Source organism: Humulus lupulus, chromosome 7, assembly GCF_963169125.1.
Source record: "Humulus lupulus chromosome 7, drHumLupu1.1, whole genome shotgun sequence".
NCBI classification, from domain to species: Eukaryota; Viridiplantae; Streptophyta; class Magnoliopsida; order Rosales; family Cannabaceae; genus Humulus; species Humulus lupulus.
In genome coordinates, this window is record NC_084799.1 from 56,951,638 (window position 1) to 56,977,425 (window position 25,788).

Below are 25,788 nucleotides of genomic sequence, written 5' to 3' on the forward strand. Positions count from 1 at the left end.
CTATATTGAGAGTTGCTGCATATGCTCAGGTGGTAGAGGAGTCCTTTATTATTAAGAGGACAAGGAACATGGGATCTAGAGAGGGTGTTGTAAGGCGCAATGCTTGAAGAAAAACTCCTCTGTTAACAGGATCTAGTAGGGGATGTGACCCCATTTATTTAAAGGAAATGATATAAATCTTTCTGGTCCCGCCATGTAGGATAAATGATTTTGGGGTACTCAATGCAAGCATCGGGGTGGAAAAGAGAATTGGAGAACGTATTTTAAGGGCATACCACATAGGCGACAACTTAGTGCCATTTGTCTGTTTGTATCAAGTTTGGCGAGAAATGAATTTTGAAGACCTTGTGGTAGGCATGGTGTCAGGTTTTGTACCCTGTTATCTATTAGAGAGTTAGTAATCCCTAAGAGATGGATTAAATCATGACAGATGGAGTTGGATGGTAAGAAATTACTTTCGAATTTGGTTGAGTTAGAGAATGATGATTTTGACATGGTAATAATTATGCCTTAATAGCCAAGTAGGGGGAAGCTATTGATTGTAAAGAAAGAAGATGGTAATTTTGAGCCTATGGGAGAAGATCCCTTTGTAATTATGGGTGCTATGGATAGACCCTGTGTTCTTTTTACTTCAGTGTTGAAGGCTAGAAACCCATTACGGGAACCGTTGAATTGAAATAGACCAGATTGGTTGGAAGGTTTTGAATGTTTCTCCAAAATATTTATTTGAATTATTACCACATCGAGAGATCGAGTGGGTGATAGAATTGACGGCTGGAATAGAACCAAAATCTAAGGAACTTTACTGAATGGTACCAAAAGAGTTAAAAGAACTGGAGGCTTAGTTACAAGGACTACTTGATGTGGGATTTATTAGACCTAGCTTCTCGTCATGGGGTGCACCAGTACTATTTATGAAGAAGACAGAGGGATTGTTACGAATGTGTATTAACTACTGAGAATTGGATAAGGTGATTATCAAGGATAAGTATCCGTTAAAGATTTACGACTTGGGTGATCAGTAGCAAGGCAAGACAAGATTTTTAAAAATCGATCTATGATCTAGTTATCACCAGCTGGGGATCAAGGAAAAAGATATTCCAAAGACTATTATCCACATGAGGTATGGACAACATTAATTTTTTGGGATGTTCTTTGAACTGACCAGTACTCCATCGGCTCTTGTGGATTTGACGAATAGAGAGTGCAAGGATTATTTGGACAAGTTCGTGATGGTGTTAATTGATGACATATTTGTAATGCCCCACGTCACTATGGTTGCTTCTTGGAATAACGACTGGCCCTACAAACCAACAAAAGTCTTTCCAGCATGCTTTGTCCTCACTCGTATGCTTCCTGGGAAAACTTCCCAGGAGGTCACCCATTATAAGATTGCTCCAGGTCAAGCATGCTTAACTTTGGAGTACTTAAGTGATGGGCTACCGAAAAGAAGATGCATCTTGTTGGCATAGGTAGTACCCATCAATCCATTTAAAACTGTGTAGTCCCATACCTACACAATCTCAGAATCATCACACTTAACCTTCCCCAGGCGGTCTAGGATTGCACAACTTTACTCGATCTTTCCCTCCATGGATCACGGGATACTGACTGTCACAATCACCCACCCATAGGGATCTGACGTCCCCATCGGCCACACTTCCGGTTGGGTCAAGGCTTTGATACCTTTTGTAACGCCCCACATCACTATGGTTGCTTCCTGGAATAACGACTGGCCCTACAAACCAAGACAATTCATTCCAACGTGCTTTTTCCTCACTCGCACGCTTCTTGGGAAAACTTCCCAGCAGGTCACCCATCATAAGATTGGTCCAGGTCAAGAACACTTAACTTTTGAGTTCTTAAGTGATGGGCTACCGAAAAGAAGATGCATCTTGTTGGCATAGGTAGTACTAATCAATCCATTTAAGCCATCTTCAACTATGTAGTCCCATACCTATACAGTCTTAGAATCATCACACTTAACCTTCCCCAGACAGTGTGGGATTGCACAGCTTTACCCGGTCTTTCCCTCTATGGATCACGGGATACTGACTGTCACAATCACAAGAGGGAGAGAAAAGGGAGGCAGGGTCGGTTTTTGGGAAAATTCTAAGGGTTTCTATGTTTTATCTTATCTAATTTAAGTCACTTAAGCTAATCCCAAGGCTTGGACTGGGGGATTGTGCTCTGGATATCGGTGCTCGAGAAGCTTGGGACACAGGTAAGAAAACTATTGTACTCGTAGAGCAGGGTGTGGCCCTATTGTTTATATTGCAGGGCACGACCCTATGTGATTATGTTGTAGGGTGTAGCCCTAATGTTTATCTTTGTATTTTTTTTAAGTATTTGTTGAATGTATGCTACGTGTTGCATATTTTTGAATGAACGACGAAGGTTGGGAATGGCGAAGGCCGAGAACGGCAGGAAGCCGAGTACAAAAAGGGGTCGGGAACGGAATTAAGCACGTGGAGTGCAAGGTCGAGTATGGCAAGGGTCGGGAGCAGCATTGAGCATGTGGAGTGCAAGTTGCTAGGGTGAGACCATTCTTGGATGCCTAGAGTCATCCACATGGTGTAGACCGCGAACCCAGGGCCTGGTAAACACTACAAGAAAAAATGTTTTTAATAACACCAAAAATGTGTTATCAAAACCTACGATAACACTTTCTGATGTGTTAAGACAGACTATGTTATCGTAGGTCAGGGTACTTTACATAACACTTTATCAGTGTTATACAAATGTGTTATTGTACTGTCAACGATAACACAATTTCTGTGTTATTTTAATATATAGATAAGTGTTGAATTATGTTATTTATAGTCGATACTATAACACTTTTTTTGTGTTATACTACACTTTAGTATAACACTTTTTTTGTGTTATACTACACTTTACTATAACACATTTTTTGTGTTATACTATACTTTAGTATAACACATTTTTTGTGTTATACCACACTTTAGTGTAACACATTATTTGTGTTATATAATAAAGTTTCCATAACATAATTCTTTGCATAAATTGTGTTATTGTAATATATATTATAACTCAATTTTCGTATTATTGTTATATTTAGATATATTTAAATTCTCATTATATATTTTATTTATATTACACTAATTTATTCTATTATATTTTAATTTTTTTATATAATTAAAATTAGCTTTCTAATATATACTAGCATCATCAAATGAACTTGATTTTCAAATAACAAAAAGTAAGAACATTCTACATTGAATTAACAATCCACAATTTAGTTTAAAACATGCAACATTGTCATCAACAACAAAATATTCTTTAAATATTCAAGGAGTCTAAAATTTACTACTTTCAACACAGAAATAACGCTTCGCTGGATTTTTCCTCTACTTCTGCATCATCCATTGACAGGTTCTTAGAATTTTAGCTATTTGATGGTTCTTCAATAACCTCTTTTTCAAATCCATTTTCCTTACCATTCTGGAGCTTAACTGAAGGACGCGTTCTCTTCAAAGGTGACAACAATTTAGTAACAGCGGCTTCAACATTGGCTCCACATATTGGCTCTTTTAAATAATTAACAAAAGGGGTACCGATAAGCTTTCCCTAACAACCCTTAACACTGTCTGACGGGCACCTGAAAAATCCAACTATCTAAGTTAGGAAATCCAGCAGAAATCTAACAAGCAGTCTGCGTAGATGATCCAAGACATAAAATGACTAGGATACAAAAAATTAAAACACATATTTCTCAAAAGCAGATAATATAGCCAGTATTATCCAGTCAACACTTGACTTTGAGCGCTTGAACTTTATTCATACGGACTTCAGCTTCTTAATGAACAAGTAGCCAATAATTATTTTAATTGATACTATAATCCCCTTCTGAAATTACTTAGTTAAAGCTATTTTTCAATAGATGGATTGGCAACACCAATTTGTACATCACATGTTTACCAGTGCTATTTACCAATTACATAAGGATAGGGATGCAAGCTTACTTTTCATGTGTTCGATGAATTATTTCAACTCTGGATCTTCCCATGACGTTTTTAGAAAGTCTATAAGTGGTCATCCTCCTTAATTGGAGCCAATAGCTCTGAGGGGTTTTCCAAATATCGAAAAATCTTATGTTCATAAACCTGGCAATCGAAATTACAATTACTCAACCACTAGAACTAAAATTAAGGGAATAAATAAAATAAATTGTAGCAGATATCAATGGAAACCAAATTTACCTCTGCAAGCAGAAGAATCTCATCAGCATTCAAGCAACAAGCATTACTTAGTTGTTCACTAAGATCTTTACAGCAACCTTGCTTTAGCAAACTAACAGTGTATAGCATAGGAAGACCACTTCCATCGTCGTAAAACACAGTCACGGTTATTTGCCGAGTTGCAGTTGAAGGTAGCGGTAACGACAAATAAATGAAGGGATCAAAAGTGATTGAAATCTTTCCACATGCTGGGCAAACCAGTGTCGACTTATAAGAGAAGAAAATACTTTTGTACGGAAAAAATAAATGCTTATGGTTCAAGGAAAGAAGAAATATAGCTTTCAAGAAAGAAGACTTTAATTCCCACTCACCTGGCAAACATCCTCTATCAATGAGTCATTCCGGGCCCTGTGATTTTGCAAATGATGAAGATCCAATGCCTACATCAATCTGCAAAATAGACAGTTAAGCAGTCATTTTCTACAATTTAGTATCCCATAGAGAAAAAAAAAGAGGTTTGCAAATTATCATATTACTTCAGTAGCCAAAGGGCAAAAGTAAATGTTTCTGTAAAACTGAAAACTTAACTTCTCTTTATTTAGTGTAACAATAAAAATAATTAAAGAAATAAATAATACTTAACGTGACATCTAGGCAAGTAAGATGTTTGACAAAAGAAAGTATTAAAAAAAGAAATACCCTGAACTACTAAAAAAGAAAGTAATCACTATAGATTACTTGGACAAAAGAAAGATGAAACAATTAAAATATTATCTATTATTAAAAACAGTCAACAGTATTCATAAGAACTCATTAGCCTAAAAAATTATAGAGGTATGTTGACTTACAAGACCCAGTCTTGGATACTTGCCTAAAATATGCCAAAAGGTACCTAACATAGTGACATGGTGTGCTCAAAATATAATGATATATTATTATGGCCAATTTACCGTTAAAGAGGGTGACACAATTCAATATAAGCAATCACTTGGCACGGTTGTTTCAGACATTGTGAAAGGTAAAATCATACTTGATGGCTATGAAGGAATGGAAATAATGGCCAAAAAAAATTCCAATAATGTAAACCAGAAAATAAGATGTAATACTCTGTTTTGTCTTTAGAAAACATAGCCCCCCAAAAAAACTCAGCAATGAAGGCTGGAAACAGACAAAAATCAGCAACAAAGACTTTGAAGAAACTAACCTAGAATAGAGCCAAGCTCTGACACATGACTCATTTAGATCTCTCTAAGTGTCTCTGTCTAATTGTAAATACATGATATGTGTGCATGCTATGCAGAATGTAGAACATGTTAGGCTAATTCTAGTTAAAACCTGGTTCATGTCAACAACAGCTGCATATCTTCCAACTAACAGTGAAAATATACTAATCAATTTAATTGATGAAGAACAGAGAAATAACAGTCTTTACAGCACAAAAACTACAAAAAATCATGATTAAAATGCAATGCAATAAATCCAATATGTTAATAATACTCTGGAACTTTGACTCTTTTATCTATGAAAGAGAGCTAAGTAAAACCTCCAATTATAGCACCTAGAATCTTAATCAACAAGAATGTGCTGATTTTTTTATAAAATAAACAGGGCTTATAATCAATAACCAAAACAGAGTGTTAGTGGCACCACACATATGAGAACATAATTTATATGCAAGAAAGTTTCATGCACCTTTAAACAAAAATACAAATTTCAAACCATGCTAAGTCAAGGTAATTTCAGCAGCAAAAAAAATTGTCAAGCTAATTAATAAGTACTATTATAGCTAATAAAATATATACAATATAAGCAATACATGCCAATAGAAATATCTTGATTGCATAGATACAAAAATAGCATTAAATAATCTAAAAGGTTAAGTTGATATACAATAAGGTAGTATGTACTACTTAACAATACCGAACAATGTAATTAAAGTTCCTATTAACTGCTACGTTGAGTTAACAATTTTGACTAATTCTATATAAATATATCTTGCATTATACACAAAGCCATGTCCTAAAGAAGTTACCTTCCCTTCTTCACTTTGTCAGATACAGCTCTATAAGCATACTTCCACCAAGAACGAGGATCAGATTTCACGGAAACATGTGGATGAAAATGCGCATATTTTAAGCGTTGATTAAAGGTAGAAAAGTTATCAGCTAGTTTTAACATATCCTTGTATCCATCCTACAACAACAAGATACTAAAAATTTTCAAGGCCAATCAAAACATGCCTCCAAGTATCCAATCACAGTTGAATTATGAAATTAAACTTTTGATATATGGAGAATGACATCATCCAGAATATACTTTGCATTTCTTGTAATTGGTTCCAGAATATAAGTGTGCTGTTTGACAATTCTATCAGCAGGTTTGCCTTCTTCAGTGCCATATCTAAAAACCTGAAGCAAATAAATGATCAAAGTTTCATAGTTTTAACATGCCCTCAACATATGTAACTGCAAGAATAAACTAAATATTGGTTCTACCTGGACCCACTCAGAAGGAAGCTAAGAGTTTCTCCAAGGTCACACCTGCTGCAAATGGGTGACCAGGATTGCTAGAGAATAGGAAATTAAAATTCAGACAGAAAATAAGAATGTTAAGAGTCCAAAATATAAAATTTAACTTGCTATTACACACCTTTCACTGTCCTCGTATCTGATATGAATATTTGAAATTGAGAGTTTCAAATTTCCAACTATAGTGTTGATAAGGAAACCCAACCATGATTGATTCTTCAAATAAAAATATATACATATTAATACAGTTATAATCATAATTGACAACCAAATATATGTATAAACATATGTATGGTTCAAAAAGATCATATCAGATACGAGGATCCTCCAACTGAACGGTCAACCAACACTGACAGTTCTGAGATATTGTCTTGCATGTATATTCCAAGATTAATCTGAAAAATAATAACAAAAGGCAAGAAAGCAGTCAGAAATATAATACATAGAGAATGCTGAACATGAGAAAAACAAAAACAAAGCATATGTTTTTGGATTTCCTCTCAAAAACTGAATTGAGACAGTTGAACTAAGTACATGCTCAATAATTGATGCTTACTATAAAAACTGTAAAATGGAATGGAGGTAAGATCAATGCAGCTTGAGAATAAATTGAATCAATACCATAACATATCTATATGAGTCGTATGTTTCAATGCGTCAAGAAACAGAAGCACACAGGATAATAACTTCATGTATGCTTCCATGAGATGGAATAAAGACTTGAAAATAAACCGCAAAGATCTTCAACTTCCATATATTTAACTGTACAATGATATATAAAGTAGCACAGTGTGTGATTCAAATATCTCTTATCAAATTTAAGTATTAGAGATTTAGAATACCCTCTTAATGAAGTCACGTCCGTTAGAATCTGTATAGAATGTTCCATTAGTCTTTAAGGGTGTTGTAATTTGAGTAGTGATTTCTTTTCCTATGCTATCATCCACATGTATAGGTCCAATCTAAAAATAGAATAACATAATCAGCAAACAGTAAATTGACAACTATATATATATATATATGAAAAACAAAGTTAACAGAATTCTCTGTGCTCTTGGTAGATCAATTTCATAAGTTAACTTACAGTAAACTCAACTTCAGCGTGCTCCTTTTCCTTGAATACCCTAGTAATCTGTGCATACATTTGGGTTTGTTACTGAAATTATAAGGAATAATGTCCCTAGGTTGAGAACACAATTCTAAACATGTTATCTAATCAATCCTACCCAATTACAGTTTGATATATCAAGTCTAAAACAACTGTATGATCTTGTTATATTTGGAGCAGCAAATCACCTGAGATATCCATGGATTGAGCCGTTGGTGTACTTCATCCAGTACCGGACCTCGAACCATAGTTAGAGAAGACTAGAACATAGGAGTGTTACCTTTAGGTACTCAATTTTATAAATTGACAGTTCATGATCATTTAAAAATTTTACACAAATTAAACGACTTTAGTTACCTGGTTATCGGATTTGATTGGAAATGTGCCATTTGGACGAAAGACATATGCTCCAGAAGCCTTCAACAGAAAAGACAACACCACATTGATAACAGCTAAAACTACTCTAAACAATAGAAGTAATCTAGGAATTGACAAAGCATAGTAAATTTTTTAAGTGCATAGATAATTCACTACCTGTGGATCTTTATCAGTTCCATCGTTTCCACTGTAATAACTGTATGACTGTTCTGCAGATGCTGTAATCTTCAATAGGAACATAACATAGTAAACACATCACCATCTTTGTCCATCAATATAGAATTTTATAAAACCATGAGCAAATACATGAATGTACAAGGAAATTGGAAACCAAAAAAAGAAAAAGAGGAAAAAGATTAGCATCACTGTCCATGACATGTCTATGAGATAATTTACCCATATGTGTTAATTTTGAATTAAGATTGAATATTAGAAGATACATAAAAAAAACTCCATACAAAAACAAACCATATAAAATGAAGTGGAAAAGGTATTGGGAAACTAAATCTTCAACATAGCATACCAAATTTCTGTTGTTAGCATAGTGTGAAAGCTTTCCATCACGAGCTGAATAAATTAGCTTCAAACTTCCTTGTCCAACTTCTATAGTGTTGTCTATACTTTCTTCTGACCTGTACACAGAAGAAATGGCTACACTAGAGCCTGTAAAGTAGAGCAATAATTAGATTATCAGGTCTAATTTGGAGAGCTCTTATATGTAACACCTTAAACATTACAATATGGCCAACCTGTTTGTTTAGTGGTAGAAATTATGTAAGTGCTAAAACCAATTGGCGGTAATGACACTGTAAATGCAAGCCAATATGTAATTGTTTCTCTCGGAGATTCACCCAAATATGCTCTCACATAATAATTTCTAACACTAAAAGTGGCATTCAATATAGGAAGAAGCTGGGCTTCAACTTTCTTCCCACTAGAATCCTGAACACTAATTCTGTCAGTGGAAACCTACATAAAATTTCAGTTGCAAAGCCATTAGTAAACATGAATAAGTTAATATATACAACCTTAAATTTTTTGCAGTTTTCTCCAAGTCAATGATGGTTACTTCTTAAATTAAGAAAGTGTTTGACACAGATATACATAGCGTTCTGTCCTCAAGTGTTCAATATTGGAACTCTTTTTGGTTGAAAGTGTGTAATAGAAATCATCAGTTCAAGTAGACCTTTTCAAATTTATGTTGATCAGCATATGAAGTACAGTTTAGCTACTTACAAGAATTCGTATTACTTCTTCTCTCTTCCACCCTAGGGAATTGTAGATGACAACGACCTAGCAAGAAAATACATGATGATAAGATGACATAAAAAAGGGAATTCTCTGATACTCAATTGAGTTGGATATTACAACTTACAAGTAAAAATGTACTTACCAAACTTTTCCCATAAGTCAGGACAGCTTCTGATGGAGGACAATAACTTATGTTAAGAAGAGGACACTGCCAAGAAAAGCCAAAACATAAAACTGAATTGATGTACACTCTGTTACTGAGAAAAGTGTAATAATAATGGTGCTGAAGATTGAAGTTAGAGGTGCTTAAATAAATGCATCAACATTATAAAAGCCTAAACCAATCCCTTTTGAAATGAAAGCTAATAAAGAAAAGTTCAATTTACTCCCTTTCATGCCTCAATGGCATGTAGGTTCCCAAATTTCAATTGACTAAGATGCCTCATGCAACATGGGAAATGAAATAAAACCATTTATGCCCTATTTGTATATGACCAAAAAAAGGGTTCCAGTAGCAGGGTAAAAGAAAGAGTACATAAGGTCAAAACTCACAAGTGAGAAGGAAAATATTGTAAACCTAATGACAACTTGCCTGTTGAAAGTTTTCAACTCCAGAGCTTGAATCTGGTTGTGTCAAGTATGCTAAAGAAGAGGCAACCACCTTCTCAGCCTACAAAAAAAAAAGTAAACAGAAATGATTCATATGAAATTTAATACATAAAAAATATTTTGAAGTTAACTTGGTTGTTGAAAATATGCACCTCCTTGTAGCCCAAAGAAAGTCGCAAAGCATAATCAGCAGCAACGTGCTGTCTTTCTGTACCACTAACTGCATCATGATGTTGAGCAATTGCCAAAGCATCAACAAGTACCTCAGTGTTTGGCCCTGAGTCAACCCTTCCTTTAAAAAACTCCAACTGCCTAGCTGTCTGTTCATTAGAATAAAAAACCAATAGATGTTTAAAAAGAGACAGTAGAAGCCTGCCAGATACTTGAGAGAAACTCTAAATATATAAAAGAGGCTCAGGATATACCAGATAGTAACCACTCAAAGCTCTAACGTAACTTTTAAGTCCTAGATGACTTGTAAAGTACCCGGTCCAATAAGCATTTGGATGATCTGCATACCTTTAAAAAAGGGAATACATTTTAAGAAGCAATTCTTGAAAACTAAAACTGAAATGCAGACATCAAACTTTACTCACGGGAAAAAGTCATCAGTTTTAAGAGGCCATTTCTCATCAGTTGCATGTTTCGCATCAGTGTAAAGAGATGGTGTTGAATACAGTGCATTCACACACCCATCCTAAGAATCGACAAATTAATGCAATTTAGTAACTTTAGACTTCAACAAGAACTCCAGGATGGAATGACAATGAACAGGTAATAAATATTACTTCGGTATTCAGATTGAGCAACATATTTCTATTTAACTCATTCAATATGCAAAGATCTATAGGACTACCTGATTTACATAGTGAATAAACTTGTCCATCTGCCTGAACCATGAAATTGCATATTGATAATGAAAATATGTCCCCATCATCCACATAATGTGATTGGTTCTTGTCACGTTAGCCTACAAGAAGAGAAAACGTTTACTTTAATCATTCCAAAAGAATTCCACTAAAATTCCTACAAAATTTGAGGTTACCAAAAACAAAAAGACTAAACACAAAGGTTTATCAGATTTATCATGATCTACACAATGAACATAAATGCAATTATTAGGATATGGAATTTAATGTGTAGACTCCTATTATTTTAAATATTGATCATTTGCATACAAGTATCTAGCAAACATGGAATTCGACTAAATGGTTCCTCTCTAATTCTTACCTGAGCTAAAGCGGCAGCAACAAAGTCATTCACTCGCTCTTGAACATTATAGTCAAACATAAAAGTATCATCCTACAACCAAAAAACATGTTTCAGAATGCATTCAGATGCAAACTTTTAGGCAATATCTACATTATTGATCAATCAAACTTACCTGAATAGGTGGTGAAACATCATTTATTCAAACGTGAAACCATCAGGAGGATCATAATGCCGGGGCGATATGCCAGTGAAAATCTGAGGATAAAATTAATAAAGGAAGTTACTTGGAATCCAAGCACAGGACTAGTAGAAGCAAAAAATATAAGAATTAATATATCAAATCAATTAGTGGTAATAAAATAAAGAGGTTCCTAACCTGTGAAGAAGAACCAAGGGACCTAGATCCCTGCCATACAACATCAAGAGTTTTCTCTTTGAGACGCTTAGCTCTGTCTTGGTAATCAATTCGAGAAAAATAGAGGGAGTCAAATCCCAACGGCAGTTTTTCCAATGGCGATCTCCAAGAACGATGAGACCACTGGGTCGAAGGCACGCTGAGGTGGGCTCGCACCTGGGGTCACTTGGTTTGGGGGTTGGGTTCACGGGTGCCTGAGATTTGGAGCTTGGCTCGGAGAAAAACGGGTGTGAGGATGGTGGTTAGGTGGTTGGAGCTGAGGATGATGGTGGTTACGGGAGTGTGGCTAGGGCGAAGGGAAGAGAGAGATGAAAAGGAGAAGGGGAAAAAAGGGAAAATGAGAAAGAGATAAGACTTCGGTCCGAGATAGTGAAAATGAGAAAATTTTGCCTCTGTTTTTTTTTTCACTTGGCGCTTTATTTTTAACTTTACCGCGTGTGATTTACTCAATAACTTTATATATACAATAACTCTTTTCAAATAGTATTATAATGATGTGTTATGGTAATGGGTGTTTGGTGTAGTGAAATCGCCTGGGACGGCATGACCGCTATGTGTTTAGCCTGTTGGCTGCCTTGTTATATGCTTATTGATAGTTATGTATATGTTGGTTGTTTGTGTTGAGTTTTCTTGTTGGGTTTCAGATCACGGGTGCTCTATGGTTCAGGTAAGGGCAAGGGAAAGGTCGACCAACCATGAGTACGGAGAGCGTGAAGCAACGTGTACATGTTCATTTTGCCTGGCTATCACGGCCAGGGGTATTTTTGGGAGATGCTATGTATTGATCCAAATTTTGTCGTTTAGTCGACTTTACTCATATTTTTGAGTTGTAAATATTTCTAAACAGTATTTTGTGATCCTAAATGTATAACGCTTTATAATTTCAATGAATGATTACATTTTCAAATTATATGACTTTTATTACAGTTTAGCCACACTTTTGACCTAAAACCTCGACCAGCGAGTTGATTGCACGGTTAAAACTCACTTAGTAACGACTCTAACGAAATAGGGCATTACAATATTGGTCTATTCTCAGTCATAAGAAGAAGACGAAGAACATCTCTGTTTGGTATTACAGAGGCTAAGGGAAATATAAATTTCATGTAATGTTCAAGAAGTGTAAGCTTTGACTACTTTGAGTAGTATTTTGGGTTATATTGTGAGAGAGATTGGTATTATGGTGGATCCGACCAGGATGGACCCGGCGAGAGATTTTCCAAGGCCAATGAGTGCTTCAGAGATTACAAGATTCCTTGGAATGGCAGGGTATTATCAGCATTTAGTTGAAGAATTCTCGAGGATTGCAACACATTTGAGTAAGTTTACTCGTAAGAACCTAAAGTTTGGGTGGACCAATAAGTGTGAGAATAGTTTTCAGGAATTGTAGTGGTGGTTAATTATTGTGTCAGTACTCAGTGTTCCTTCAGATTGGGAAAAGTTTGTGGTTTACTATGGCGTTTCAAGACATGCCAGGAAGGTGATTGCTTATGCCTCACGACAGTTAAAGAAATATAAAAAGTGATGTCCTACTTACTACTAGAGGTGACACCACTTATATGGGGGAGGAGTGTGAGATATACACAGACATAAGAGTTAAAGTATTTTATTATCCCAAAAGATTCAAATATGAGATAGAAATATTGGTTAAATAGGTAAAGGGTTATGACTGTGAAATCCTTTATCATTTAGGAAAAACCAATGTAGCGGGTAGTGCCTTATGTTGGAGGGTTCAGGCAAAGTGGATAGTTTAAAACAAATCACAATAAAGTTAGCTAAGTAGATTACCCGTGTTTGTATTGTGTTTGTGGCTGGTAAGTTCGCAAATGGAACCCTCTCGGTCTACTCTTATTGATAAAATTACAAGGAAATGAAAAGAAGTGATTCATGAATTGGTGAGGCATAGAAAGAAGGTCTTAGCTGGAGTGGCTAAGGACTTTATTATTATTTTTTATATGGATATGTTGAGATATAAGGATTAGATATGTGTTTCGATGGATGATGGTATTGAGGAAGAAGTCTGTAGGAGTTTCATACCTCTCCATAATCGTTACATCTGGATAACACAAAGATGTGTCAGGATTTGAAATCTTTATATGGGTGGTCAGGGATAGTGTCGCATTGAGATCTTATATTTTTACTTCCATGTCTTGGGAAGGCTTGTAGAAGGCGATGGGTTCAAGGCTGAAACATAGTACAAATATCATCCTCAGATAGACGGGTAATCTGAAAGGGCGATCTAGATATTAGAGGACATGCTTTGGGCATGTGTATTGGAATTTGAAGGATCAAGGAGTAGGTACCTTCCCTTGATTGATTTTTTTCCTACAGTAATGATTATCAGTCGACAACCGGAGTGGATCCGTATAAGATATTGTGGGATAGGAAGTGTAGATCACCCATTTCTGGGGATGAGATGGGAGAAAGGAAGTATGTTAGTTCTGAAACGGTTTAGAGGACCAATAAAAAAATGAAATTAATGAGAAATGTTAGAGTGGGAATGCTCGATCCACTCAAAGGATAGAAAAGCTACAAAGATATAGGAACGTGGAGTTCTAGGATTGAGGATTCTGGGGTTTCTCCAAGTTTCACAAACGAAAGAGATAAAATAATTTGGAAAGAAAATGGAATGAAGCCCTAGGTTTGTTGGACCTTTGAGATCCTCGAAATAATTAGGCATGTGGCCTATAGATTAGCCTTACCGTGACATTGGTGGGGGGTTCATAGGGTATTTCAAGTATCGATGCTAATGAAGGATATGTCAGGTACTACACCTTATTGGATTAAAAGACCTTGAAATTATAGCGGGACTTATCATGTGAAGAGAAGGTCATGGAGAAGTTGGATAGAAAGGATAACCGTAGAGAAAGCATTATAAAGAAATAGAAAAGTAGAGAAAGAGACTCGGAAGTTAGAGTCAGAGATGCGGGAACTGTATCCCGAGATGTTCAAGTAAATTTTGAGGACAAAATTTCTATAAGGAGGGGATAGTTGTCGCATCCCAAAATCTCAAATAGAATTAATTGCATGGATTAACATGATAAGAGGACACGTGGGGTAATTATTTACTAATTAATCGTATTAGGTGAATTATATGCTTATATGATTGAGTATGCATGATGATGTGTATTAAATGTGTTCAAATACATGCTTTTGTTAAAAATGGACATTTTCATAATTTTGACCCGTTGAGGGTATAATTGAAATTTTACTTGCTATGTGCTTGAGACCCTATTATGATGTTGATATATTTGCGATATTTGGCATGAGTTGATCCTTTTGAGCAATTTAACAGAAAAATCACAATGGGGATTTATACCCAGGTCGGGGTGGAGCCAAGGGGTATTTTGGTAATTTTGTGTATTTTGAGAATTATCGGTTAATGAAATATTATTTTTGCTAATATTTGTACTTGGAAGATTAGAAGATTTAATTAAGAATTTGGGGTATAAATTGAGTTTTAGGGTGGAAATTTAGGACTAAGGTCCATTTTGCCCTTGGGATGCTTTGAAGAAAAATTCAAAAGGGAGGGTGAAATGGTTATTTGACCAAGGGAGTGAGAAAATTGGCTCAGTATTGGCAGCTATTCTCCTACATGTTCTAGACTTTCATTCTCCTCCTTAGTTACTTAAAAGAAAAAAAGAAAAACTCACTCAAAAACACCAAAGTTCAAAGGCAACATAGTGAAATATCAATTTCTATGGAGATTTGAGGAAGTTTGGAAGGATTTGAAGAGGTATTTTTTTTACTTGTTCATCAATGGTACCTTGGATGAGGTTTTGTGAATTTTGGAATTTTAATTTTGAATTGTTGTGTATAGATTGTAAGGATGGGTGTATTGAGCATAGGAATTTGTTTAGAAGTTATAGTGGGACTCGAATTTAGTTTGGAATTGAGGATTTGGGTTATGATTCTCGGATTTTGGGGAGATAGCTTAAGTTTGAAACTCAAAAAGTGCAATTGAATGTTCTAAGGTGTTTGATACATTTTTGTGGTGTATTGTTTTGATTGTAGTTTGTCTAAGTTGTTTGAGGTTTTTTATGGTCAAAATCTGCTGGAAATACCTATTTGGGTCGAGTTTTGGGTCTGGTTTTGCCGGGGAAAGTTGTAGTTCTCAAATTGGGGAAGAACACAAAAATTTGGGTTCGTTTTTTGGGTTTCTAGCGACCTATCACGACCAGGCTAGTTTCCCAGAAAGTAAGAAATTTTGAATTCAATTTTAGGTTTCATAGCAAGTGGCGTGATCGCGCTGGGGTAGGGCGTGACTACGCCACTGCCCTAGAAAGGTGAATTTTCTAAGTTTTGGAGATAAAGCATGGGGTTCCGCAGGTCAATTTTGACGGCCCACTAAGGGGCTCGGGGGACGTTTATTGTAACGCCATACTAATTCAGGACCGTTAAACTGTGTATTTTAAATAGTGCTTAACTCGCTAAACGAATCATTTGGATTTAAAACGTGTAATTAAAACCAACTCAAGGATTAGGTATTAAAAATTCCGGTCAAACAGTAACCATTTCATCGAAAGGGTTTATGTTTGTACATGGGATCCCAACAGAGTGTATTAACTGATACTGATACAACATAAATACAGAAAGTCGCCCTAGGCGAAAAAATCAAGGTTATACCCTAGTTCCAGCATGTAATCTTGACCATTGTGGTCGAGCAGGCCACATATGTACACTCTGCCCCTAAACCCCTCCAACTCATGGCTGGTCCAACTTCTCTTTGCCCTTACCTGCACCGTGTAGCACCCGTGTAGCACCCGTGAGCCAAGGCTCAGCAAGAAAATATAAACATGTTGATAAACAGTTATTCAACAATCTCTAATTTTTTCGGCAAGATTGACCAGATGGCAATCAGAAGTAATTATTGCATTAACATATGGAAATAATGTGATTTCATACCCAATAATGTCAAATCCTCCATGGATACCAAGTTTCGAATGTTGTATGAATATCCATCAGACACTTTCATCTCTGCAAATGATTTACATATGATTTTTTTCTCTTCTCTAGACAACGTGAAACAAGAAGGAGGTAGATATGTGCGTTTACCTTTCTCTTCAGGTGCCAAATAAGTTCTTATACCCATTTCAACAAGATCTAAACAACTAGTCAGACCATCCTTAGTTTTACTGGGAATATAAAGTAATATACCTATAATATTTTCACACACTTTTTTTTTTCTATGTGCATTACATCCAAACAATATTGAACAAGTAAATCTTTCCAGTAAGGAAGACGAAAAAAATTGATTTCCTTTGGAAATATCCATTTGCTTTCGTATTTTTCTTCGTTTTTCCATATTTGAAATCAACTATCTCTACTTTTTCAAGAATTTGTTTCCTTGGTAGTGGCAAAGGAGAAACACCTTGTTCTTTACTACCAACAAATGTTTTTTTTCCTATAACAATTATCTAGGGGCAAGTATCGTCTATGACTCACATAACACATTTTGTGCCCATTCGACAGATAATGAGCCTTGTGTTAATGCAACATATTGGACATCCCTGGTAACATTTTGTGCTTAACCCTGATAGATTACCATATGCCAGAAAATCATTAACAGTCCACAACAACACAACTTCTAAGTTAAAGACTTCTTTCTTAAAACCGTCATATGCCTCAGCACCATTTTCATACAAATCTTTCAAATCATCAATGGTGCCAAATAAACATCTATATCATGTCCCAGTTGATTTGCGCCTGAAATCATTAACGTAACCATAAAAAATTTCTTATCATCACTAACCACGGAGGAAGATTGAACATAACAAGGAAGACATGCCACAAAGTATGCCTACTACTTAGAGATTTATGTGAGTTTACTCCATCGGCAACTAGACCTAGATGAAGATGTCTTTCTTCAGTTTTAAATTATGGATTTAAGTGATTTACTTTTTTCCAGGCCTGTTAATCTGCAGGATATCAAAGTTTACCATCTTTCACTTGCCTACTCTCAAGCGATATTAAGTTTTCAGAGTGTTCTGCACTTCGATACAACCGCTTAAGCTGCGGAATCAAAGGCAAGCACCACATCACTTTCTGAGGAATAAGTTTCCTAATCTCCGTACTCTTGTTAGGTTTGTAGCGTGGTAAATCACATTTTGGGCAAGTGCTCATGTCTACATACTCTTTACGATATAAAACACAATCATTCAGACATGTATAGATCTTCTCATACTTCAACTCTATGAAATTTAAAGTTTTCTTCACTTCATACGTAGACTCAGGAAAGCAATTACCTGATGGAAAATTCTCCTTAAAAGCAGCTAAAAATTGACTAAAACATTTATCGCTCACTCCATTTTCTGCTTTTACGTTGTAAAATTTCACCATCGTTGGTAATCTCTTTTTCAGACAACCATTAAATAATTGTTTATCAACATATCTAACCAATTTGTCGAATTTTGAAGCATCATCAACAAAGTCTTGTTGTGCTTCATCAAGCAATTTCATAGGATGATCGTCAAAATTACTATAATTCAAATCATCAACTCCTAGTCTACCAAAAAAATACCATGTCAATACCATATACTATAACTTGTATCAAATCCCTGACAAAATACATGATTCTTTATCATGATAATATTTCATTTTGATCCATTACCACAATCTATACATGGACAAGGAATTCTTTCTAGATCACTACAAATTATTTGGCAAAATTCTAAAAATTGGTGGAATCCATCATTTCTATAACATATCCAAAATTCATATATATTTACAATTTCAATATAAACAAACATAATTATTACATATTAACCTATAAAACATGTTCAATCAATATATTAATCTTTAAAAAATTGGGCAGAATTTCCTCTGTTTCTATTACATATGTCAAATTATTAGTGCCTATAGATTCAATTCAAACAAAACATAACAATCAAAAAGCATAATTTTTTCCATAAACCACTGTAGCACGCAGAATTCGCAGAACATACTTCACTAAGACACACATGTTCTCTCAACCTTCTAATATCCCCACAACACACAATTTCATCTCAGAACCTACTTCAATAAGAATGAATATCTAATATATTCAAACTCCTCTAACAATAGTTTGTATAATATCAAAATGAGAAATAAAACATTAAGTAGTAATTATTACTCTCCTTGAAAATTAATCTTCAACAAAATCACAACACTGCAAATTCAAACAAGTGAATGCATTTCCTACAATAAAAGTTTAGACAATAATGAGTAAATATGGTAAACCATATGTATGATTTCAAAATATGTTAATTGGTATAATTTAGAGTATTCAAAGTTACTGATTGAATTAAAACAAGTAAACTCAAATTTTAACTAGCAACTTTCTAATCAATTAGTTAAACTACTAAAATTTCATTTACTAAACCATACTTACAAAATTAGTGATAAATGAATAATAAATTTGGATTCCGAAAATAATTAACAAAAATTAACTTAAAATAACTTCTAAAAATTAATATATGTTTCAATAATGAAAAACACACTCATAATGAATATTAACAATATTAAAAAACATATTCATTGTTTAAATAATATAAAAAATACAAAATCTGAAATATATATATAGGGAACGACTACAATGCATCCCCTTTTTTTGCAACACCGGTACATCCTTTTTCTATTTCGGCACCTGGATAGATATAATCCAAAAAAATTTATATCACGGTGTACATTGTAGGTATTTAGAATATCCTGCAAATTTTCAAGAAATTCTGAATAGTTTACGAAGCCGAAAACAAGAGTTCAAACTGTCAAATTTTAAACTCGTACACAAAAAAGCAGGCATGCGTGCAACAGACAGTTTAGACTCTGTTTCGGTACCATAATTTATTCAGAATTTCTTGAAAATTTGTAGGATGTTCTAGATAGCTATAATGTACACCATCATATACAATTTTTTTGGATTATAACTATTCATGTGCCAAAATAAAAAAAGGATGCACCGGTGTTGCAAAAAAAGGGATGCGTTGTAGTCGCTCCGTATAAATCAAGTTTAAGTAATCTATACATGTTTTGAAGCTTCAAAATGTTTTCTAATCCTCTACAAACGTTCAAAAAATGAAAAAAATAAAAACTATAAAACATATATTAAAACCTCATTAAACACACTAACAATTCCTTCATTTTTGCGCTAAAACTTCAAAATAAATCAATTTTATGAACATATACATAATTTAAAGCAATATTAGTAAAATAAAAAAACACACAAAAATGGAGAAAATTGATCTCATCGTGGCTGGAAAAGAGTTTGCGCGTGCGACTCTGAAAATGGGGGAAATGAGGGTCCGTGAGGGGTTGGGGACGATGAGGGGAATATAAGGGAATTTTCTAAGCGATTTTGATGAGAAAAATAATATGTGAGTGAGAGTATTTGGGAAACACTTTGGGAAAAACCTAAAAGATATTATTGGTAAGGAAATCTGTATTTGTATTCTGTATATTTCTTACTCAGTTCAATAACATTTTTGACCTCCCATGAATATAGGCAAATTACCTAACCACGTAATACTGTGTATTTTATTTTTACCGATTTGATATATTTTTATACCGCTATTTATTGCTTCCACGCACAACACTGGCCACTCTCCCTTTCTATGTTTCCGGTGTGGTATCATTTTGAACGCTTCGCACAACACGGCCTTACCCGATCAAAATCTCCGGTTAGAGTTTTGTTTCTTTATTTTCGATAATGAATAAAGAAAAAAAAAACAGAAATGGTAAATATAAACATTAATTAGTGCATGATAGCTTCAGTAAATAGTTACTGTAGTTCGACTTAAAAAGTAAGTGGGATCAATTATTTATTTTTATTTTTGTCGGGCAAGTGGGATCAATTCAAATTGGAAAGTTTTATGTCGGGCAAGTGGGATCAATTCATTTAAATTAAAAAAAAATCTTAATGATATTAAGACATATATCAATATATGTTTATTTTTATTGATTAAATGCAATTATTTTACCAAAAAAATTATTACATTAATAATAATCATTTAAAAACGAATCTTTTATCATAGAAACAGAAATAAAAAATCTACTATGGCTGATAAAATGACAAAAATATTACAATCTAGAACCATGATAATAATAATATAATAAATTGAACTTTTACTCTCTACTCCATAATTATGAACTACATTTTTTAGAGTTTCTTTAATTAATAAAGAGATCGAATGGATAGATTATGCAAAAAAAAAAAATAATAGAAACATAAAAGGGTATAAATTTAATGCATTTTTTAAAAAAAAAAAACTTCATTATAGACATTACTTTATTTTTATTTTTCTCTTAAAATGGACATTTTAGAAACTTTATTATATTTTTGAATAAATTTTGATAATTCTAAAACATAATTAAAAAGAAAATGATAATTTTTTTAATTTATATTTAAATGTTTAAATTTAATTCAAATCTACTTTTAAATTATTTGGATAATAATTTAGTTTATAAAAAGTATATTATTATTTATTACTTTTTTGTCGGGTTATTTATTAACTAATTTGTTTAAATATCAATAAAAAACATTGATACAAAGAATATTTTTAGTCCGTAAATTTGAGGCATTGGGTAGTTGGCATATAGGTCTAGGATGTAATATTCCACTTAAAAATGCCTCTAATAAGTAATCTTGATTTGCAAGTAGAATTGTACGTCAGTTATTATTTGTTTAATACTCATATTTTCACATTATACTAATTCATTTTGTTGATTCATCTTGTCTTTTTATTCATTTAATTTTATATACGATGATTATTTTTTTTCTTGCTGTAAATATATACATACTATTATCACGTAATCTTAACTTGCGTTTACGCTGATAATAAATATACATAATAATCATTGCTGTAAATATATACATACTATTGCTCGATTATGTTATAGAGCGAGGCCACGAAATGGTAGATTATATCCCAGTGATTTCTACAACTCACCTAGCAGATATCTCAAAGAGAATTTTTTAAAATGACGATAATAACATAATGCAAATAATAGTGGATACTGTTTCTAAGGTCTCGAAAGCACAATATATATCTCCTGTCCACTTCGGTATATGAGCTTGAATCACGAGTCTTTGATGTCTTGAAGCCCAAATCCTGAGTTTCAACTTGAAAATACTTCTAATGACAATACTAACATTAGTGGTACTGTCTCAGAGTATATACAGTGGTTAGATTCTCAACCAGAAGAATCTGCCTTATACATCTCGTTTGGGTGTTTTCTTTCCGTTATAAATACCCAATTGGATGAAATTGTGGCTGGCATACGAACTAGTCACTACTACAAAAATGAGTTTTCCCGACAATTTTTAACTGTCGCTATTGAGCAACGACGACAGTCGACTAACTGTCGTATTTGTCTATGTTGGCATAGGGGTAGCTACGCCGACAGTTAAAAATGTCGTTGTTGCAAGCAACACCGACAGTTATAAGGTGTCGCTGTTGCTGGCAACACCGACAGTCGCTATTGTGGAGCAACCCCAACAGTTATTAGGTGTCGTTGCTGGCAACGCCGATAGTTATTAGGTGTCGCTGTTGCTGACAACGCCGACAGTTAAAAATTGTCGATGTTATGGGGCAACACCGACAGTTATTAGATGTCACTGTTACTGACAACGCCAACAGTTAAAAAGCAACGCCGACTGATATCGCCCAATAAACTCCTAAGCGGTCGCAGTAGTAATCGGGCTATGTCGTATCCACAGAGAGACAAAAAGATTTGATTAGTAAATAAAATATAAAAATAAAGTAGAATTGAAGAAATGGATTTTGTGAAAGTAAAATGATGGATTATGGAAAGCGATCAAATAAAGAGCATGGCAAGGTAGAGATGTCGTGCTGTAAAACTTATTCTAATATTGATATTAATTCAAAACACAGTCACAATTCTACACCATTAATTGCAACTGGAAGATGTATATGTTAAAAGCACAAATTAAATAATCTAGATAAATTGAATCTAACTCCTAATTTCATAGCATATCATATTATATATCCAAGAGCGACAAAATACCACTGGCAGAATGTAGTAAAAGACATACAATATAACAAATATAATAAAATAAATTAACAATCTACGTTACATAAGAAAATCATGACTGAACTTATGTAAAAGATGTTAAATAATTTTAGAAAAGAAATTAGAAGATGAGAAACAAAATAACTAATGAGATATGAAAATGAAGCATAAGAAGAATCAATATCACTATTGAGAATGAGAAGTACAACTACTACACTCTAACCTTACCAATATTTCTAAAATAATTCACTCATTTTTATCACCTAAAACAAGCAAAATTAAATTAGAAATAAGAAAAGAAAAAAAATAACAAAGTGTCTTTTTCCACTCTAAAATCTTATCCTGTAACACTGGTTTTGATTCCCTATTTATAGAGAAAATTTGCTCCAAAGTTTGTATTTTCGTACATTAGAAAGTGGAGAAAGTGGCTTCAAAATATGATGCAAAATGGGGCAAGTGAGACACGTGGCATGCGTTAATTGGCTCTGGAAAAAATGTTGTTGTTGGAGTATGGGACACGGAGGCCACATGTCGGCCCGTGAGAGGAGCTCGGCAAAAGGCGTCAGGCGGATGGTGGAGTGGTCAGGTGCGTGGGGAGCAGTTGGGTGACGTGGTGTTGTCTTGTTGGCTCAGCAGAAGGTGTGGTAGGCATGGTGGGTCGTGGCGTCAGGTGGCAGGTGTGATAGGCGTGCAGCTTTCGCGTGGCTCAGCTGGAGGCGTGCGGCTCAGCTGGAGTGGCTGACTTGCGTCACGTGGGTGGCTGGAAGGGGACACGTGTTGGCTGCTGGAGGAACAACTCAACTTCAGGTGGCTTAGCTATGCAAATGGAAGGCTGCCATGTGGCAGCATGGGCACTTGCTGAAAGCTTGGGCCTGGGCTGTTTGGGCTCGGCTTTTGGGCCCAGTCACCTTCAAAAATGCCACTTTATCATCATTTTTTTCAATTATATTTTCTTTCTTTTTGTTTGTGTCAAAAATACATTTTATTTCCTGAAAATTGAACGCAAATTAAATTAAGATTAATATTTTCAAATATAAAATATATTACAATAAATCCATGAAAATATTAAATAAAACTGAATTAATTTTAAACTTTAAAACTAATAAAATGATATTTTTGAACACTAATCACCGACTGTTATTAGGTGTCGCTGTTGCTTGCAAAAAAATTATTTATTTTTATTTTCAATTAAATATTATGATTTAAATGAAACATTTATATATAAATCTAAAAATTTATAGATTAAAATAACAAAACTTATACAAAGTATTTACAAATCTAATAAAACAAACTTTTGAACAAATATAACACTACTACTTGACTAAAAAATCATATAGTCTTGTCTATAAACATAATTGTTTTGACGTTAAAAAATATATAACTAGATTTACAAAGTAATTAATTAACCACTCAAAAAAGAATTATTTACTCTAATAAAAATTACAAATAAAATAAAACATTAAATTCATTGTCAAACAACATATATTTTTTCTTCTTGTCCTTGTTCTCGCCCTCGTCACCAATAGTCTTTCCAAAGTAAGGATTGATTGTCATGAATTTTTTTTTAAATCATTCCTGAAACATAAAAAATCACATTATAATACATTTATGCTTTAACAATAAGGCCACGTTGTAATAGAAAAAACATATATTTCATTTCTGCTTTTGAAACATACACCCTTATACATATAATGATAAATTTCTGAAAATATAAATATTATATATTTTGATTATATAAACTTTAATATCATTCTTCAAAATTAATAAAATATTACATCATAATTTCAATTATTATATTATAATTTCAATTAATACAAATAAAATATCCTCACCATATTCATCACAAGGATTTCGAAATTTTATATAATATGACATATTAAGAGTATTTATGTGACTTGATATACCAGCATATATATATATATATATAATATGAACACAAGAAGTCACATAATCACCAACATAATAAGCATACTCTTTCTCAACATCCTAGGCCAAGTAAGATTGAACATATACCACACATTTTTTAAATCAAAATAAAAAAAGCATACAAATTTTATAAGAAACAACTCACCTTCAAAATCTTCCTATAAAATCCCTAAAATCTAATACCAATTCTTAATTTGTTTGCATAAACTTTAAACTTGAAACTTTGAACTTGTAGAAACAACTTTAAACTTGAAACAAATAAAACATCAGAACAATGAAAGAATAATCCAGAAAATGAAACACAACTTAAAGCCTTAGAACAATGAAACAAAACTCTAGAACAATCAAAACACAACTCAATGCCTCGGTACAATAAAGCACATCTTTATAGAGATAATGAAGGACAAGAATATCTACCAATATTTTAGTATCATAATTTTTATTTCAAGCACACAAAACCTGTTGCCAAGTAACAAACTAAAAAATAAATAAGCTTCATTCAAGTTACACAAGTTTCAAACCATACAAGACACTAATTAAAAAAGGACATAAAACCCATAATTTCTTTAAACCAAATCAAAAGAAAGAAACAAAATAAAATATTTATTAGAAACTATAAGAAAAATATCAGACTTTGAAAAATTAGACTATGAATGGTTTCTTGAATTTGAGACATTCAGGGACTCAAACACATAAAACGAAAAAAATCAGATTAAATAACAATAGTTAAAGCTAGTGAAAACACTTTCTAATGTATATTAATTCTTTTATTCCATAATAGAGTGATCTTACAAGCAAACAAATAATATATAATAATGCATACACTCCAAGAAACTAATATTAACTCTAATTCAATGTATGTTTCATACATACATACCATAAAATTCGCTTAGTGCCTTCTAAAACTCATAAAATTAGGACTTCTAACATTATTATTACTACAGACATGGAAGAAAAAAAACCTATGCCAAAAAAATCTACTCAGAAATATTATAATGCTACCGCCCATACCATGAACATAACAAGTCAAAATTATTGGGTATTTCTAACTGCAATTTTATGTACCATTATTACTTTAGTCAATTGAATGATTTGGATGCAAGAATCTGAATACTTGTGCAAAAGGACACAAAGATATAAGTGTGAATAAAGCTA

At 33.6% G+C, this 25,788-nt stretch overlaps 1 protein-coding gene and 1 pseudogene across 1 annotated transcript; both read right to left on the minus strand.

Moving 5' to 3' along the window:
• Window positions 1–4,009: 4,009 nt before the first annotated feature.
• On the minus strand, window positions 4,010–6,377 carry LOC133791731 (uncharacterized). The gene is made up of 5 exons (XM_062229648.1): window positions 6,232–6,377; window positions 5,535–5,625; window positions 4,640–4,649; window positions 4,221–4,570; window positions 4,010–4,124 (listed from the first exon to the last, which is right to left on the minus strand). Exons 1-5 carry the CDS (start codon window positions 6,375–6,377, stop codon window positions 4,044–4,046), a joined length of 678 nt encoding a protein of 225 aa, XP_062085632.1. The 3' UTR covers window positions 4,010–4,043.
• A 655-nt stretch (window positions 6,378–7,032) lies between these two features.
• Window positions 7,033–18,234, minus strand: LOC133791732 (alpha-mannosidase At3g26720-like; annotated as a pseudogene).
• Window positions 18,235–25,788: the final 7,554 nt, after the last annotated feature.

Bases quoted from the DNA above. Each gene is read 5' to 3' on its own strand.
- LOC133791731 (XM_062229648.1), bottom strand. From the start codon at position 6,377: ATGTTAAAACTAGCTGATAACTTTTCTACCTTTAATCAACGCTTAAAA. The intron at 5,626-6,231 runs GTAACTTCTTTA...TGTGCTGTAAAG, and splicing joins GACAAAGTGAAGAAGGGAAG to ACTGTTATTTCTCTGTTCTT. The intron at 4,125-4,220 runs GTAAATTTGGTT...TTCGATTGCCAG, and splicing joins AGATTCTTCTGCTTGCAGAG to GTTTATGAACATAAGATTTT.